Below are 18,131 nucleotides of genomic sequence, written 5' to 3' on the forward strand. Positions count from 1 at the left end.
CCACTCTATCTGTTACGAGGCAGGTATGTGAGGAGAAACAGCTAATTCTCCCTCCCTGGTAGTTCATTCAGTGTTCACAGTAGTGTCGCTGGCCCTCATTCAGAGGCGGTCGCAAGAAGCGATCGCTCTCTCTGAATGAGGGCGGCCGCTTCCTTTTTTTTAGTGCGGCCTCCTGGACGCTAGCTAAGCTGTGGGTTACCACCCACAGCTTAGCGACCGACCAGGGTGATGGTCGCGATAATGAACACCATCGCGACCATCAGGGCTTGCGACGAGACCCTAAGGTTGGGTCTCGGCAACCGCAAGCCCCAGGGAGTTTCCTGCTCTGATCGAGCAAGAAACTCCCCAGTGACATCACTGATGATGTCAGTGCGGCCACCCATAAAACGGTAGGCATTCCTTAAGGAACGCCTCCGTTTTGGAAACCACCCCCCCGGCCCGCCTACAAAACGGGGCGAGCTGTCGATCAACATCGACAGCCGCCCCTTTTGTAGAGAGCTCCGGAGCGAGAGAATTTCTCTCTCGCTCCGGGGCTTGCGCACGCGCAGTGCGGCCGCTGCACGTGCGCAAGGCTAACCATCGACCCGGTTGCGAGCGCATCGGTGCTTGCGACCGGGTCTGAATGAGGTCCTCTCTCTCTACCTTTGTACAGAGACTGACTACCACAAGATTTCCCTTAAGCCAACATGGGGCACGCTTTAGGCGAAATCCTCATATTGCGCCCTTTCGCCTACTCTTCGCTTCGGCGATGAAGTTTCGCGTGTATGCCATGCTAGGTAGGCGGTCTGGGATTTGCCAAAGCTAAACTTTTTTGCCTGCGCAATACTTTTTCGCCAAAGCAAGACCTTTTCGTGGATGCAAAACTTTTATGTGTAAAGGTTATTCTGCGGAATTCCCTTCGTCAGTGATATCACAGGAATGTTAGCTTCAGGTTATCCATTTTCTGTAGTTCATTACGTGCCTAGTGAGCACTGCAACCTTGCCTATGTTCGCTTGAATGCTACGTATAGCAAAGTGGTACTTTGTTGGAAGTCCAAATACTCCCTTTCAGGGGGGGGCTTCCAGGCCAGCTATGACTAAGCTGGGTAGCCAGAGAATGAAACGGGGCAGATGCCTTGGATCCATATATGTTAATGAGGCAGCCTTAGTTATAGGTATCCTCACTTCTAGAATTTCCTCGGCAGCAGTGGAGGCGCGCCGCTCCCTGTGGTGGCGCTCATGGAGAGCTGATGCAGACTCCAAGAAAGGGTTGGAATGCTTACCCTTTAATGGTGAGGTCCTCTTTGGCCCTGAGCTGGAAAAAAAATTGTGAGCACTTTGGCAGCAGCTAAATCCGCATGTCTGCCATCTGCCCAAGTTCCTTCAGGGTCTGGGACTTTGTTCTTTTGGCCCTGTTGAGCCCAGGGTAAGTCCAGAGAACAGTCCTGAAGGGACGGCCTTCCCCTGGGGGACCCCAGGGTGGAAGGCCGACTTCTTCAGTTCGCCCAGTGCTGGTATCAGACTACTACAGACACTTGGGTAGGAGAAATGGTCTCTCACGGGTACGCCCTCTCCTTATGCAGACGGTCTCCCAGCCGGTTGTTCACCACAGGCCTTCAGTCAGTTCAAGTCAAGGCCCTGGAATCCCAGAAAGTAGGGCACTCTATGCTCCAAGCGGGGGTTATAGTGCCTGTTTCGTTGCCTCTGAGAGGAACAGGGTTTTACATCAAACCTCTTTCTGGTTCTGACACCCAATGGGTCCTAACGGCCTATTCTCAACCTCAAGTCCCTCAACAAGTCTTTGAGGGTCCCTTGGTTCAGGATGGAGACCCTGCGTTCCATCATATTGGCTATGGAGCCTGGGGATTTTATGGTGTCCTTGAACATTCAGAATGCCTACCTGCATGTCCCAGTTGCTTTAGCTCACTAGTGGTTCCTCAGGTTCGCAGTGGTCAGTCAACATTTCCAGTTTCAGGTACTGCCCTTTGGCCTTTCCACGGCACCTCGGGTGTTTACCAAGGTCATGGCAGTTATGGCAGCCCACCTGCGGATGCAGGGAGTCCACCTGTTACCCTATCTGGACGACCTTCTGCTATTAGCAGGGTCTATGGGGGTACTTCAGGGCCATCTGCAATGGACAATATCTGTGTTGCAGAATCACGGCTGGCTGATAAACTGGAAGTGGTTCCCCACAGACAACAAAGGATCTTCGTGACAGAGGAAAAGATCTCTGCATTATAGCTCTATAGTTAACACCATGCTCAGAGCTCGGAAGCCTGCTTCTGCAAGAATTTACCACCGAGTGTGGCATACTTTCTTTGAATGGTGTCGCCCTAGTGGCTATGATCCTCAGGTGTTTGGGATATCCAGGGTTTTGGCTTTCCTACAGGCGGGTTTAGATCACGGTCTTCTCCTTGCTTCCCTGAAGGTGCAAGTTTCTGCCCTGTCAGTGTGGTTTCAGCGTAGGATTGCTACTCTTCCTGATGTCCGCACCGTTATGCAAGGTGTAGTTCGTATTCAGCCTCCCTTTGTTTCACCAGTGGCTCCTTGGGATTTGGCTGTGGTCCTGTGGGCTCTCCAAGGACCGCCATTTGAACCACTGGGCTCAGTGGATTTAAAATGGCTTACAACTAAGACTGGGTTTCTTCTGGCCATTGCTTCAGCCAGAAGGGTGTCAGATTTGGGGGCTCTCTCATTTCGCCCTCCCTTTCTGATTTTTCATAGAGATAGGGCAGCGCTTCGCACTCGCCCTGGTTTTCTACCTAAGGTGCTATCTAGTTTCCACATTAATGAGGAAATCATTGTGCTGGCCTTTAATTCCCCAGACCTCTCAGCTGGTGAGGCCTCCTTGGATGTGGTACGTGCTCTAAGGATTTATGTTAACCGTATCAATTAATTTCGGAAGTCGGACTCTTTGTTTGTCCTCTATGGTTTCCGTAAGAAGGGTTGGCCTGCCACTAAGCAGACTTCGGCAGGGTGGATTCACATGGCGATTTCTGAGGCTTAGATTCATGAGGGCCTTCCTGTACCATCCTTTGTTAAAGCTCATTCTACTCGGTCTGTGGATCCTTCGTGGGCAGCTCGTCGTGGTGCCTCTGCTGTTCAGCTCTGCAAGGCAGCCACGTGGTCTTCTGTCCATACCTTTGTGAGGTATTATGCATTTGATACCTTCGCCTCTCAGGATGCTTCCTTCGGGCGGCGGATTCCCCTTTCAGCACAGGAGCGTCCCCACCCTTAAAGGATACTGCTTTGGGACATCCACAAGGTATCCTGTGGATACCCTATGGACCCTGAAGTAGAAAATATGAGATATGGTAAGAACTTACCCTTGTTATCTCTATTTCTATGAAGTCCATAGGGTTCCACAAGACTCCCGCCCTGTTGCACCTGTGCTGCAGATGGCCTTTGTTCTGGTCACCGGTTTTTCCGTCTCCTTCTGGTGAGAATGTAATTCTTGTGTCTTCCAGACTTTCTTCTCTCTCTTTCTTCTCCTCCTCCGGCCTATGGCTTGTTACGTAACTGATTTGCCTTGTCTCGGGAACGAGGTATAGTAGAGGGACCCCAGTGCATCCTGGGAGGCTGAAAAATTAACTCTGAGGTGCCCAATGTCTGCCGCCATCACCTATACCCCAAGGTATCCTGTGGAACCCTATGGACTTCGTAGAAATAGATATAGCAAGGGTAAGTTCTTACCATATCTCTTATTTTTTACTTTTCTAAATTGTTTTATAAATAATGATACTTTAGTTTTGCCTTCCATTTGTGCACTTTATGAAAGCACTAAAGTACCATGGATAAAATTAAGAAAAATAGACATAGGGGCTGATTCAGCATTATTCAGATTATCGGAAATCTGCACGTGTGCAGGACCCCTTCTGCGAATGTGCAGAACGGGTCCTGCGTGATTGCACGCAGACCCTTCTATGCCTCTGCCTAATTGACAGGCAGAGGCATTTGAGAGGCGGGGATGGCCTGCGTTCCTGGAAACGAGGGCGTGTTTGGGCCCATTTTTTCCGGGATTGACAAGGCCAGGGACTGCGTCTATGGACGCAGTTTCCTGGCCTCACAAAACGGCCAGCCTGAGTAAGCCTCAGCTAGCCAGCTGTCACAGCCGTAATAGCAAATGCAGCAGGGGGTACCATTTGCATATTAGCACGGACGGAATTGCAAATCTGCCTGCGTGCAGCTTTGCAATTCCGTCCGTAGCTGAATCACCCCCATAGTACATAACTGTTTTACTATCCTACTCAATTCCCAGAACCTTATGCTGCCCATCCATTACACGATGCGGGGACGACGGCATGATTACGATGCCGTCGTCTCCCGCGGGGTGAAGTGCATACACTGAACGTTCAGATGTTCAGTGTATGCAGATCAATCTTCCCCGAACATGGTGATCTGACGGCGGTCGTCTGGTTGACTGGCATGTTCGGGCGATGATTGATGTTAAAAACGACCAGCGCTCGCGCGCATCGCTGGTCGTTTTTAACCTTTTACTGCCAGATATGCGGGCGATTACCAAGCGATGGAGCGATAACGACCGTCGTTATCGCTCCATCGCTAGGTTTAATCGCCTAGTGGATGGGCAGCATTAGATTGCCAGAGCCCATTTGTTGTCGCAATCTGTCATATTAGCATTGCTTGTGCACATATTGAATCTAAATACAGGTTACTTATATATATATCAGTCAGGTGCATAAATATTGGGACATTGTCAGAATTTTCATATTTTGGCCTCTATTCACCACCACAATGGCTTTGAAATGAAACAAACAAGATCTGCTTTAACTGCAGACTTTCAGATTTAATTTGAGGGTAATTACATCCAAATCAGGTGAACGGTGTAGGAATTACAACAGTTTCTATATGTGCCTCCCACTTTTTAAGGGGCCAAAAGTAATGGGACAAACTAAACAATCCTAAATCTAACTTTCAATTTTTTATACTTTGTTGCAAATCCTTTGCAGGCAATTACAGCCTGAAGTCTGGAACGCATAGACATCACCAGACGCTGGGTTTCATCCCTGGTGATGCTCTGCCAGGCCTCTACTGCAAATGTCTTCAGATCCTGCTTGTTCTTGGGGCATTTTCCCTTCAGTTTTGTCTTCATCAAGTGAAATGCATGCTCAATCGGATTCAGGTCAGGGGATTGACTTGGCCATTGCATAACATTCCACTTTTTAGCCTTAAAAAACTCTTTGGTTGCTTTTGCAGTATGCTTCGGGTCATTGTCCATCTGCACTGTGAAGCGCCGTCCAATGAGTTCTGAAGCATTTGACTGAATATGAGCATATAATATTGCCTGAAACACTTCAGAATTCATTCTGCTGCTTTTGTCAGCAGTCACATCATCAATAAATACAAGGGAACCAGTTCCATTGGCAGCCATACATGCCCACGCCATGACACTACCACCACCATGCTTCACTGATGAGGTGGTATGTTTTGGACCATGAGCAGTTCCTTTCCTTCTCCATACTCTTCTCTTCCCATCACTCTGGTACAAGTTGATCTTTGTCTCATCTGTCCATAGGATGTTGTTCCATAACTGTAATGGCTTTTTTAGATGTTGTTTGGCAAACTCTAATCTGGACGGTGAAAAGGATTTGCAACAAAGTATTAAAAAGTGAAAGTTAGATTTAGGATTGTTTAGTTTGTCCCATTACTTTTGGCCCCTTAAAAAGTGTGTAATTCCTACACCGTTCACCTGATTTGGATGTAATTACCCTCAAATTAAATCTGAAAGTCTGCAGTTAAAGCACATCTTGTTTGTTTCATTTCAAAGCCATTGTGGTGGTGAATAGAGGCCAAAATATGAAAATTCTGACAATGTCCCAATATTTATGCACCTGACTGATATATATATATCAACTAATACTATTGACAAAGGTTAAGTTTAAGCAGCTTATCAACAGAAGGTGCTGTTGCAGCCATGACTGCGTCTTTTGCCACATGGGTCTTTATGCTAATGCCACAGATTATGAGATTCGTACAGAGACACCCACCGCCTGTGCCGCTAATCTGCTGCTGTATGCATTAAGATACACCATTGGAGATTGCCCCAGCCCTATGGCAGGTGCAATTTCTCCATTTTGGCATGGTCATCGGGATCAGTGCAACTAACTTATTCCCTGTGTCTGGCTTGAGAGCGCCGTTATGACCCAGAAAACCCTCCAAAATTGTCTCTCTCTGCGTCCAAATTCATTCTGCGGTGACCATCTGGATGCATGAGCAGACTAATAGGGGTATTCAATATGGAGCGAAAACTCAGTTTCTGCTATGTTTTCGCTCGGATGACGTCATTTTCGTCGCTTTTACTTTTACATCGTATTCAATTTGAAAACTTTTCGCCGGTGCGAAAAGTATATTGCATTCGACCCTGCGAAAAAGTATCACCAAGGGATGGGTGGTGAAAAAAAGTGCAGAATTGGGGTTTTGGGGTGCAACATTTTGGAAACCACCCTGCAATCTTCAGACAGTCCCCCAAAGGTAAACCGTGTCTAAAAATAAAAAATACCTCAGAAGACCCCCAAAAAAGCACTTTCATTTTGGGGGCGAAAAAAAAATTGGGGGGTTCAAAGTTAAATACTAGCAAACTACAATCTAGGGGGGTCCCCAAGTATTTTTTTCATTGCAGGTGTTTGCGGCAGGTGGATTTTTCGAGTTTTTTAAAACTTCACTTTAGCAACTTTTAAATATGCTCACCCCCATTTTCAAGTACCCAAAATTTGCTGGGACTACTTATTTTCTGCAAAAAAACCTTCTAAATACTATTCTTCACCACCTTCCAAAATCCCCAAAATAGCAGCTATGAGCCCGTTTAAAGACCCCAAAAACCTTCAGCAGGGCTAATCGCTGGTATCCAGAGTGATCCCCCATGTCAGAGCATCTTTTTGGGGGTGTTAGGGTGATTTCCCCAAAAATCAGCGAAGTTTTCGCTGATTTCACTGTCGCCGGGTGCCGTTTCCGACGATTTCATATTGAATACGGGTATAAGCGGGGGCACGCGCGATACTTTTTCGCCGGCAAAAGCTCCGATGTGCGGCGGAAACTTCGACACGCATAGACGGCGAAATTTATGTTTCATATTGAATACCCCTGTAAGTCCGCTTCAGATTCAGGCCCTGTATTACAAATTAGGCTTTCATTATGGGGGGCATACTTTTGTGCACCAGATATCAAATCTTTATGCTTATTAGAGGACACAGAGAGCAATATGAAAGCTTGCACACATCTCTGATATTTGAAGATATTGGACTCTTACATTTTTATTTGTAAATGTTGCCTTCCAGTCAAAGATATAATACTTTGGCAGTCAGCTCTAAATTATATTTGCGAAGAAATCCTGCATGTGCACCTGTTTGTTAACCACTGTGAAATACATATAATTAGGTACAGAATAGAATATTATACATAGTACCAGCTGAATGGCAATATAAATACCGTATATGGATGCAAAATAAATATTGTATGTGAACAGAATTAAATGGGAATGTTACATTATTCAATACAGCTATATATATTTGTTTCAGACCGAATCTGTTCTTGTGAAATATTACCCAGGGAAGAAGGTTTCCAGCACAAACAATGCGCCTATCCCAAGGCTTACCGCCAACCCCTCCAGAGTTGACCGTTTGATAGTTGATCAGTTGCGTGAACAAGCCAGAGTAAGCACTAAGCTCTTATGCTTTTAATGGTGACATGCTACTATAGTATAAGAGGAAGTATATGAACTGATTCAGTCGCACGTTGCTGCAACCGTTTTTGCATATTTTGCATTAGTTCCATCAGCGACTATATGCTAATGCTAGTATCAGTCCTTCCCCTGGTATACAAGTCTGCGTCTGAATGTGCAAGTACTGAGACGCCCACTATGAGCATCTGCAGACGCTGTAATACTGCTTGGTGCATCGGTCGCACCATCAAAACTTGCACTAGCCCTATGGTAGGTGCAGAGTTTTGCATCTGAGTATGGCCCCCAGTGTGAGCAATTAAGCGCCTGTGGGCCTAATTCAGACCCCTCGCAAGCGGGTCGATGGTGCCCTAATGCGCATGACGGAGGGAGCTCTGTCGTGCGCATGCGCGAGACCCGGCGAGTGACGGGGTAGCCGTCGCTCGGGGTCTCGCACCAAAGGGGGCGTGCTGTCGATGGTGACTGACAGCACGCCCCCTTTGGTGGGCGTGCCGGGGGCGTGGCTTCCAGACTGAGGCGTTCCCATGGGAACGCCTACCGTCTGGGTCCGGCCCCACTGACATCAGTAGTGATGTCAGTGGGAGTGATTTGGGCTCTGATAGAGCCAAAATCACTCCAGGGCTTGTGGCATCGAGACCCTACCGCAGGGTCTCGTCGCAAGCCCGATGGTCTTGACCATCGCGACCATCATCATGGATGCTCGCATAAGCTGTGGGTGGTAACCCACAGCTATGCGAGCGTCCAAGAGGCCGCTCCAAGTTGAGGTAGGAGGGCTCTGATTCAGAGCGAGCGCTCTAGTCAGAGCGTCCGGCTCTGAATCAGACCCTGTGTACGCAAACACTTCAGTGACATGCCCATAAGATGGACCATCTTCGTGTGTCTGAATAGCCACAACCCAGCACATTTCTAATACTGTGCATCTCAATTGCACCTCTGTGTGTACACACAGTGTAACATATGCGTCATACAAGTTTTTAGGGATATTCACGCTCATGCAGGAGCAAAAAAATCGCTCAACTCCATGAACATTGGAATCAGGCCTAAAAAGTGAAAAGCCATAGCTTTTTTTTGGTGATACTGTTCTACAATAGTATTTTCATACTACTAGATATTTCAAGTTTACATTATAGCCATACCACAGCCATGAACATTAGAAGCCTGACATTGAATGGTTGCCGGGCTTATGACATCAAATCACGTGATGCAATGGCAACTAGTCATCACATCGAAACCATTCAATGATTATACTATGCACAGAACCAGTCAGTGCTTCATACATGCGAACATTAGCTGAACTGCATCTGATGGCTGGAAACATCGCAAATCGATGAAAAAGTACTTCTATTGGATCAGGAACATCGATGGTTGCTAACTATCGCCTTCCAGTGTCCATCCCTAGACCATACACGTTTATGTGTAGCCAGTTGTAACAATACATTTGTGGCAAAGTTTGTTTTCTTCAAGTGACCAATGTATACACAGCACAATATAACGTTGTAGCTTGTTGACTTATGATACCTACATTTAAATCTAAAAATTTACTTTTAGGGGAAGTTATATGAGGTAAATAATATAGCAAAAAATGTTCATTCCTGCACTGAAATCTAACTATGCACTGTCATTTTTAATTTAACAGGACTAATCTTTTCATCTTTCAGGAATGTGGTCTACTAAAGATTGATTTGTAGAGAGGGTACTACTTCTTTTATTAATGTTTTGTGATTTAAATGTTAATGCCCCAATAAAATTTAAGTGAATTTGAATTACAAGTACTTACTATTTTATTTTCAATCCTATAAACAAAGCATCAGTATTGCAACATTCCTGAAATCACTGATTTATCCAAGCTAAATATAGAGTAGGTGAATAATGTGAAAGACCAGTCTTGGAAATCACCAAAAATGTACTGGATTCATACACCTATGATTAATACAGAACAACTGAGATTGGAGGGATCTTGCGTATATACAAGCACTGACACCAGTTGTTGTTTTTTGTTGGTAATTTAACACATTGTGCTTACTACTGAAAGTTAACAACTAAGAATATACTGCAGTTGAAGATTCAATTTGCAGTAAAATAACTGAATTAAAGGTTTAGGGGCTTATGCATCAAGCTTTTTTTTTTTACATAAACTTATTAAGAAATTGCAGTTTCTGCATAATTTTATGTATTGTAGCTATATACTAATAGCACAATGCAGGAGATTTCATCAAAATCTCTAGCAAAGTGCTAATTAGAACTTCAGATCGCAGACCCCATTATCATCAATGGGGACTACGATCTGACCACTGTGTATTAAACTCCAAAAAGCGAAGCTTTTCAGAGTTTAGCCCCGGTAGTTTACACCATCTTCAGATGGTGTAAACTAGTATAAGACTGTGGAGACTTGCAGGAGAGAGATCTTTTGAGCTCTCCTCCGCAGCCTCCGGAAACTGACAGTGTGCATGTGCAGTGTCGGCTTCCCCCCAGAGAAGTCTTTGACTTCTGTGAAAGACTTCTCTAATTTGCCGAGGATGTAACTCGTATGGACAGCGGTTACTGCAACCACTGGCCCTGTGAGTTCCCCTTTGTACATAGCCGTGATATTTTATTTAAAAATGTAAATATCCCTGGTGATATGGATGCATAATAATCACAGCTGATCCGCGATTATTAGTACATAGACCCCTAAAGCTGGCTATAGCTAAAGATTATTTTATTATTCCAACCAATCATCTAGTTGGAACAAAAAATTTGATAATGTAATAATCTGTTTGGTCCCAGACTCCATAAAACGGACTACAAATCATTCAGACAACTTGGTTAAATCTGGTGCCCAAACTTTGCTGAGAACAATGGTTTTTGTCTTCCACCTCCAAGTGTGAAGATATTTGTTACTGCATAAAAACCTACAAACATCAAAATCGCTGTCCAACAAGATATTAAAGATGGCTGCCATTTTTAAAAGGAAGCGAGGAAAACAAAAATTTAGCGATTTTTAACTGGCATAGGGGTGATAATTGACAAAAAATTTATTTATTTTAAACGGTCAAGTAACCACATAATTCAAAATTGGACCACTTGAGATGGATTCACCCTTAGATTGCATGTTATGAGCTTCTTAAATGGTATATGTTGTGACAGTAATCACTCAGCTATGCTTGCTCTCTTTAAGTGGGTAGGACATGGAAGAAAATATAACTCTTGCAGAATACAGTGTTTTTGTTTTCCTGTTGCACGGAGTTTAGACCATCTGGCAGAGCTGCACAACAAGAAGATGAAAAATGTTGAATAAATATTTTTTTCCTTCTATTTCTGTAGCTTGAAGTGGCAATGTATTATGCTGAACCAACAGATATTACTAGAATGTACATTACTATAACCTAAATAGGTATAAATAGTGACACAATATGGCTTTTTGAATTTATTTTCAGTAGAATTTAATGTTCCAAAACTTGTGTTTTTTTGCTGTATTTTTTTTATCCTTATGAATTTATAATTTTTATGTGCTTCACTAATCAGAAATACTTGGTCATACTTTCCCTTATTGTTTACAAGGTAGCAACTCTTCTGGGTAAAATGGAGCGCTTCCGTAGCTCACCACTTCATGCAAACATTTCCACTACCCTTGACCGCTACTTGGAGGCGATTCACAATGTTCAAACCCGGCGCAAAGATGAAATAGCCAATACGGCAAATCGCCAGAAGCATAGTAGACCTCGCCATCATGATGACAGAGGTAAAGAGACTACAGAGAGGTTTATTGTGATAGTTATTTTTGGTATTTAATATAATCCAAATCATCATTAAAAGATAATATAGAATAAGTTAAATGCATTAACATGTCTTGTAAAGAAATAAGACTAACTCTTTCCCCTCCCCCTATGCCAGATGTCTTCATACTTGCCTCCTCAATCAAAGATATGGCTACAGCAACTCGCAAGGCACGGACAGCAGTATGGTGTGCTCTGCAAATGACACTACCAAAAATGTCACCTGCACAAAATACTGGAGACCTAGAGCAGGTTCTGCAGACCATAGCACACGATAAGGGCTCAGTACCATGATCATAATTAATTTCACCTGTTTTACTGGACTAAGAAATCAGATCTTGATAGCTTGCTTTTTATTTTTTAATTAGGGGAGTTTTTTTCCTAATGAAGTGAATTAAAACATTCTGGGTATTTCTCAGAAACTACTAATGAAAATGAAAAAAATTTAACCCCACGTGCTTTTAGATTGGCTGTAATAATGCTAAATATTCTAACACCTTTGTCTATTTATAGAAGCAGAAAGAATGGTCTATAGATGTATTACAGGATTTAGTTACATTCATTTCTGCCCAACATTCTTCTATTCAAATTTTTAGGGAGTTTGCAGAACAGTACAAATAATGAAGGCCCCAATGTTAATTTTAATGTGTTTATTTTAAAGTGTACAGTTCTCCAAATTGTGCCCATAGCTTAGGGAGTATTCTCCCACCTATGCTTGAGTCAGGGTTCCACAAATGATGACTTGAGTTGATTTAGTATTGATGCTTCATGTTTCTGAGATCTGCAATGGAATTACGTTTTTTCTGTGCAATACTAAGCAAACACAAACATCTAAGTCCATCTTTCATGTAGATATATATTTAAAGCATCAGAGTATTTATTCATTCAAATTCTTAAAACTCAAGTTGTGGATGGATTTAGAAATATTCTTCCAAACCCAATTTTTACATTAATGATTATAAAATAAGATTAATGTTTATTTTGCAAACCATGCTCAATTATCTTATGCATTGAAAGTCTTTCTTTGTTGCAGTCTTTAAAAAAATAGCTTTTACCAGTTTTAAAATACTTAACGAAAATCCTAGTTTATAATCTTCAGATGATATAAAGAAAAACAAAAACGAATCCTCTGATTTACTAAACCACTTTTATTTTAGTATATATATGAAGTTTCCTATATATATTTTTTTTATTATTATTTTACATAACCATAAGCTGTTTTGTTAACCTTTTACTTCTGTTTTAAAGTAATTTGACATTATATTTTAGCAGTATTTTCTCTAATTTGACAAAAGCATTACATATTGCCTTTGGCATGACATTACTTTTGATGCATAGTATATGTGTGATCTCAATTGCTGCGGATGTAATATATTAATGTCATTTCTTGAGCCGTGACACAGCAGTGTTAAAAGCATGTATTTGTGATCTAATAGACAGTTGGGTTTCAGTGAGATTTTGTTTGTTGAAGAATTATTCTAACTTAATATGATCATCGATTAGCAAACTTCTCCTGTCTTAATGAATTGGTTACACACTCTAGATATATAATGTACTTTATGCATCACCACATAAAACAGTTAAATAAATATGTTTTCATTGGTTATTAACATGTGTATAGCATAAAGCAATTCAATGTATAATCTGGTAAAAATAAATAAAATGATCTTGTTAAATGGAAAATTGTCTGACTCCCATGTATACTCCATAGAAAATTGCAATAATTTATTAATCAGTAAAAATATTGACAATTTAGTGCTGCTAAAAGAAAAATACTATATATGTAATTAACAGCAGTTATTTGTAATTAACAAATTGTGGTATTCAGATATAGTCACTATTGGGCAACAAGTAAAGTGTATGGAACAAAAGGTAAAAATACATTTTATTGATATTCCTGTGACTAAAAATACATTTACAGGCATGAACTGAATAAACTTTTTTTAAAATGGACTTGCCCACCCTTTGGCTTTAATAAAATGTTCTTAAAGATGCTGATGACCTGAAGTATATTCTTGTTTTGACTACTTTGTGACAAGACCATGAAGTTTCTATGGAAAGTTAATAGTTTTTCACCACGAGCATCTGTTTGCTAAAACACATACATCCCTAATGACAGCATATCACAGAGACAATAACCAGTAATTTTTTTGCATAAATATCTAAGGTAAGTATTTAATACTAGTAGTTCAGACCAGTCATTTACCAGGCTGCTTGCTATTGTGACCGCCATTGCAGCCTCTCTTTTCCCCCTTTCTCTCTCTCTGTTTCTTTCCCCCACTCTTTCATTTTTCCTGTTGTCTCATCTCCCCCCTTTCTCCCCCCAGTTCGCTCTACCCCCCTGTTGTCTATTTCTCCCCCTACAGCACCCCCCTATCATTTTCTCTTTATAGCTAGGTACACACTGGGATGATGTTGTTAGGATTTCTCCAAATCGTAATGACATTGTGCAGTGTACCTTATCCCAGTTGGACTCAACTGTTTCTGCTACTTGAGTGCCTCTTTGTTTGCTACATAGATTTACCTTGTCTACTGTCATGGGTGGTGAGCACTTTGGGCTCCCGGTCTTGCTATAATTGGTGGAACAGTCTTTCTCTGCTGGGGAATACTCCTGAGGTGTGTGTGGGACTATATGCCTCCAGGTCTGGTCGCTAAGCTCAGGTTTTGGACAGCTGCGGGTGTTGTGGGAGCAGTACAGGGGACACGTGGTGCTGTATGTGGGCAGTAGGGACGTGGAGTTTGTTGCCTCCATTAGATGGTATAGTATGGTGTACCTTTATCTGTTTCCTTCGACGGGCTTAACTATCATAATGTGGAGGAAAAAATGCAAAACATTCCACATAGTACTTACTTGTCTAAGCATTTGTTCCAGCAATGCACCAAGGCATCTATCCTGGCATAGAAGAAATCATTGCCCAATGCACTTCACCACCAGTTGCGAATCACCTTTCACTCAAGTGCTTCTTCAATGGTCATAGAGATGGAAATCACTTGGTGCCAGGTCAAGGCTGTAGGGAGGATGGTCCACTACCTCCCACTGGTAGCTCCGTAACAACTCACGAGTGCAGTTTTCTGCGTGTGGCCTAGCGTTATCATGTAGCAATATGATGCCTGTTTGCAGCAAACCAGGTCGTTTTTTTACTTATTTGCCCTCCGCAACCTGCTCAATGTGTCACAATAGTGGACAGCATTCACTATTGTGAGGAAGTCAACAAGAAGCATGCCCAGGGCTGTAACTAGGAGTGTGCGAGCGATACGGTCGCACAGAGCGCAGCGCTGTGTGGGCGACACCACCACTTAACAGCTCCTGCATCTGGCTAGCAGGGTTCCTGTAACGGCACCCAGCTGCCAGAATCTCTGCAGCAGTACTTAGGACGTTCCAGACAGTCACAATGCTGTCCTTACAGAACCCTGGAGCATCCTGAGGATGCAACAGGCATTGCTGTAATCACCCGACGCTGGGTGCAGGTCACGCCCCATCCACGTGATGTCATGTGGAGGGGGCGTGGCCTGCATCGGGAGCACTAGCTACGGCACTGAGTATGCCCTTGTGGACCCAAAACATGGTTGCCATGACTTTTATTCATGGCGTTAATTTGAATTTCTTTGAAGGTGGGGACGATGCCCGTTCCCATGTCACGGATGCTTGCCTCATCAATGGTGTCACATGATGCACCCATGTTGCATCACCTGTAACAATACGCTGCAGGAACTGTACTCCCTCTTGGTACCGCGTTAAGTGCACGAGAAACAATCCCATCCAATTGGTTTTGTGAACTTCTGTGCTTGCTTCGGTACCCAGCATGAACACTTGTCCCTGTACCCAAGTTGCTCAAAATGATGTTCTGCAATATCACTAACTCGAATGCATCTGTCCTCCTAAATCAGACCCTCAATGTGGCACAAATTGTCATTTGTGCAGGACGTGCTTGACTGGCCGGATTGCTGCTCATCTTGAATGTATGTCCTGCCGTTATCGAAGGCAGTGCACCAATCCCCAACCTGTTTCTGTGATGTCATCGCCGTACACCTTGATAAGTTGGCAATGAGGTTCAGCTGCTGCCCTTCAGACACAAAAATCTGATCACATTATGCACCTCAATGTTTCTACCAGCCCCGCTTACAACGGATGTTAGGACAGTATGACTGATATGAGGTGCAGTCTAATGGCCATGAGGGGAAGAAGAGGTCTACCTGCTTTGGCCTGGCAGGAAATAAGAATGAAATGGAGAACATTACACACATGAGTGGTCTTGTTACCTTACTTATTGAACCACCCTCGTAAAAAAGTGAAACTATTTAATACAAGTTGTGTTTCTAAAATTCTGGATGGATGGATGAACTTCAAAACTCTTCAGGGTGCATACAGTGTACTACGTAAATTACCTACTTGGTATTTTCAGCATTTGCAATGAATGCTGCATGTTTTACTTTTGATCCACCTAGCATTAGATTACACTAAAGCATGGGCTAGGTGCAGATTAAATAAATAATCATAATTTGACAACTTTAAATACAAGGATTAAAACATGCACCCTACAGTTGAAGGGTAAATTCTTATTCAAAGTCAATGCACATTCTGCAATGAAGCTCTAATCTCCATGGCTGTCACATGTTTTGCTGTAGTATGGGAAAGAGTGCATTCATTATATTGGAAACTGTGGATATGTATGTGTAGACAAGCGTTAATTTTCACTCAAATAATATGGAAGTTTTGAGTAATTACACCTTTCCTTTGCCATCACTATCACATCTGTGTACATATCAAGGGATGGACATTGAGAACTTACTTTGCCAAATATCTGGAAATACTTTTAGGTATATATCCAATTACCTTATCATACAGAAGTCAGCATAAACAACAGAATATATCCTAGCAATACACGTAAAGGGAATGGAGAGACAAATAGATATTCAGCACAAATTATAAAATATGTAATTATATTGATTCTTCTCTAAGCCAGTAATGATATATAATCGGTAATACTCCCATGTAATACTGGCAAATTACTGTTTCAAATGAAGCTCCAACTCACACATATGTAGCACAACAGGAGAGGACTACATCAAGAATAGCAGATAACGTATATGCAGACTCCGGGCATAAAACTGTTGCAAGAAGAGTTTACTTTATTGATCTGCTGAAAGCTGGATACACACCTATACAATCGTCTCTAAGATCATAAGATTCACAACCTCTTGGTGAGATAATATAAGAGTGTGTATCCACCCAAAGTCATTTCATCTGCTGATCTGGTTTTAATAATTCTAAAGCTAGGTACACACTTGTACAATCATACTTCAGATCAGATTCTTCTTACAATTACATTTACGATCCAAAGTCCTGATCAACGTACAGATTCATGCGTACACACCTTTACAATCTAGGTTGCGATCCATGATCCTCATTTCTCTAAACCACAGGTTTTCAAACTCAGTCCTCAGGACCCCAAACAGTGCATGTTTTCCAGGTCTCAGAATCACTAGTGAAATAATTAGCTCCACCTGTGGATCTTTTAAAATGTGTCAGTGAGTAATGACTATACCTGTGCACCTGCTGGGTGACTTGGAAAACGTGACCTGTGTGGGGTCCTGAGGACCGAGTTTAAGAACCACTACTCTAAAAAACCATTAAAACAAATATCTGGCTATGCTGCTGGAGGAGCATCGGCAGAACAGTCATTAGTGTGTAGTGTCTTTCAGCATTATACCATCACATCAAATGAATATAGGACACCCATAAAACCAGATTTGCAGATGCGATTAGTCTTTCCGATATAACAGGATTGTAGGTGTGTACACATTCTTAAGATATGTCAACAAATGGTTCGGGATCTGTGTGATGTGCCCAGCTTCAAACAAGATGGTACAATGGGCCTGATTCAGAGATGGACAAAATGCAGATATTTACACAGATTAAGCGATGGTTTACCTTTTTGCAAAAACAGCACTGCACATGTGCAGCAATGGAATTGCGAATACGCTCATACAGAGGATTCATTAACAAAATGAGTGACAGTCAGCGTTTGGGGGCAGTAACGGGGAGTGGTTAGAAAAACGCAGACGTGTCAGATCTTTTAAACACTTTTCTTGGCGTCCATAAATTAGCCAGTGTCCTTGCTCGCAGCAGGAGAGGCCTCTGCATGTCTGGAGGCCCGCTATGTCTGCAACAGCTTAGACATACTGAGAAGGCTGATGGCCACCTGATCAGTGTTCGATGTTTCTGGTTTTGTGAGTGAGTGACGGATGTGAGATGCTTTCAGTGGGCGTCTCTAAGCACTGGACGGAGAGTGAGCCATTAGCATGGTTTTGCAATTGCGATCCGCGAGAGACAACAGCTGCGATAGCATTTGCGGCCATCTCTGATTCAGACCCACTGTCTGGTAAACCTGGAAGTGTGTACACACCAGTGGGCAATCACCCACCCACCCCCCATTAACCCAGCTCTGCCCACCTCATCCCACAGGGCAGCCAGCAGTGCAGCTCTGGGCAGAGCAGAGGCCGGGGTGAGCTGCAAGCCAGCCGGGACCTGACTGCGCCTGTAGGGTATGGCTGCAATGATGCCGGCACCTACAGCTCTCACCACCACCCATACTGAGGTTATCACTGCCCGCAGCCGGTGTCTCCCCCAGCAAGGTGCCATACTGGAAACATCAATCAGTGCTGGATGCTGCTGCAGGCAAACGGTGTACTCTGCTGGTCAC

At 43.2% G+C, this 18,131-nt stretch overlaps 1 protein-coding gene across 1 annotated transcript in view; it reads left to right on the top strand.

Moving 5' to 3' along the window:
* Positions 1–12,476, top strand: part of MEIOC (meiosis specific with coiled-coil domain) — a 114,337-nt gene extending 101,861 nt beyond the window's left edge. The window contains exons 6-8 of the mRNA XM_088470730.1: positions 7,512–7,646; positions 11,213–11,393; positions 11,546–12,476. Of these exons, the coding sequence (XP_088326856.1) occupies positions 7,512–7,646; positions 11,213–11,393; positions 11,546–11,721 (492 nt within the window). The 3' untranslated portion in view covers positions 11,722–12,476. The remainder of the gene's footprint in view (positions 1–7,511; positions 7,647–11,212; positions 11,394–11,545) is intronic.
* The last annotated feature ends 5,655 nt before the right edge of the window (positions 12,477–18,131 follow it).

Source organism: Taudactylus pleione, unplaced genomic scaffold (assembly GCF_031769625.1).
Source record: "Taudactylus pleione unplaced genomic scaffold, aTauple2 ptg000102l, whole genome shotgun sequence".
NCBI lineage: Eukaryota > Metazoa > Chordata > Amphibia > Anura > Myobatrachidae > Taudactylus > Taudactylus pleione.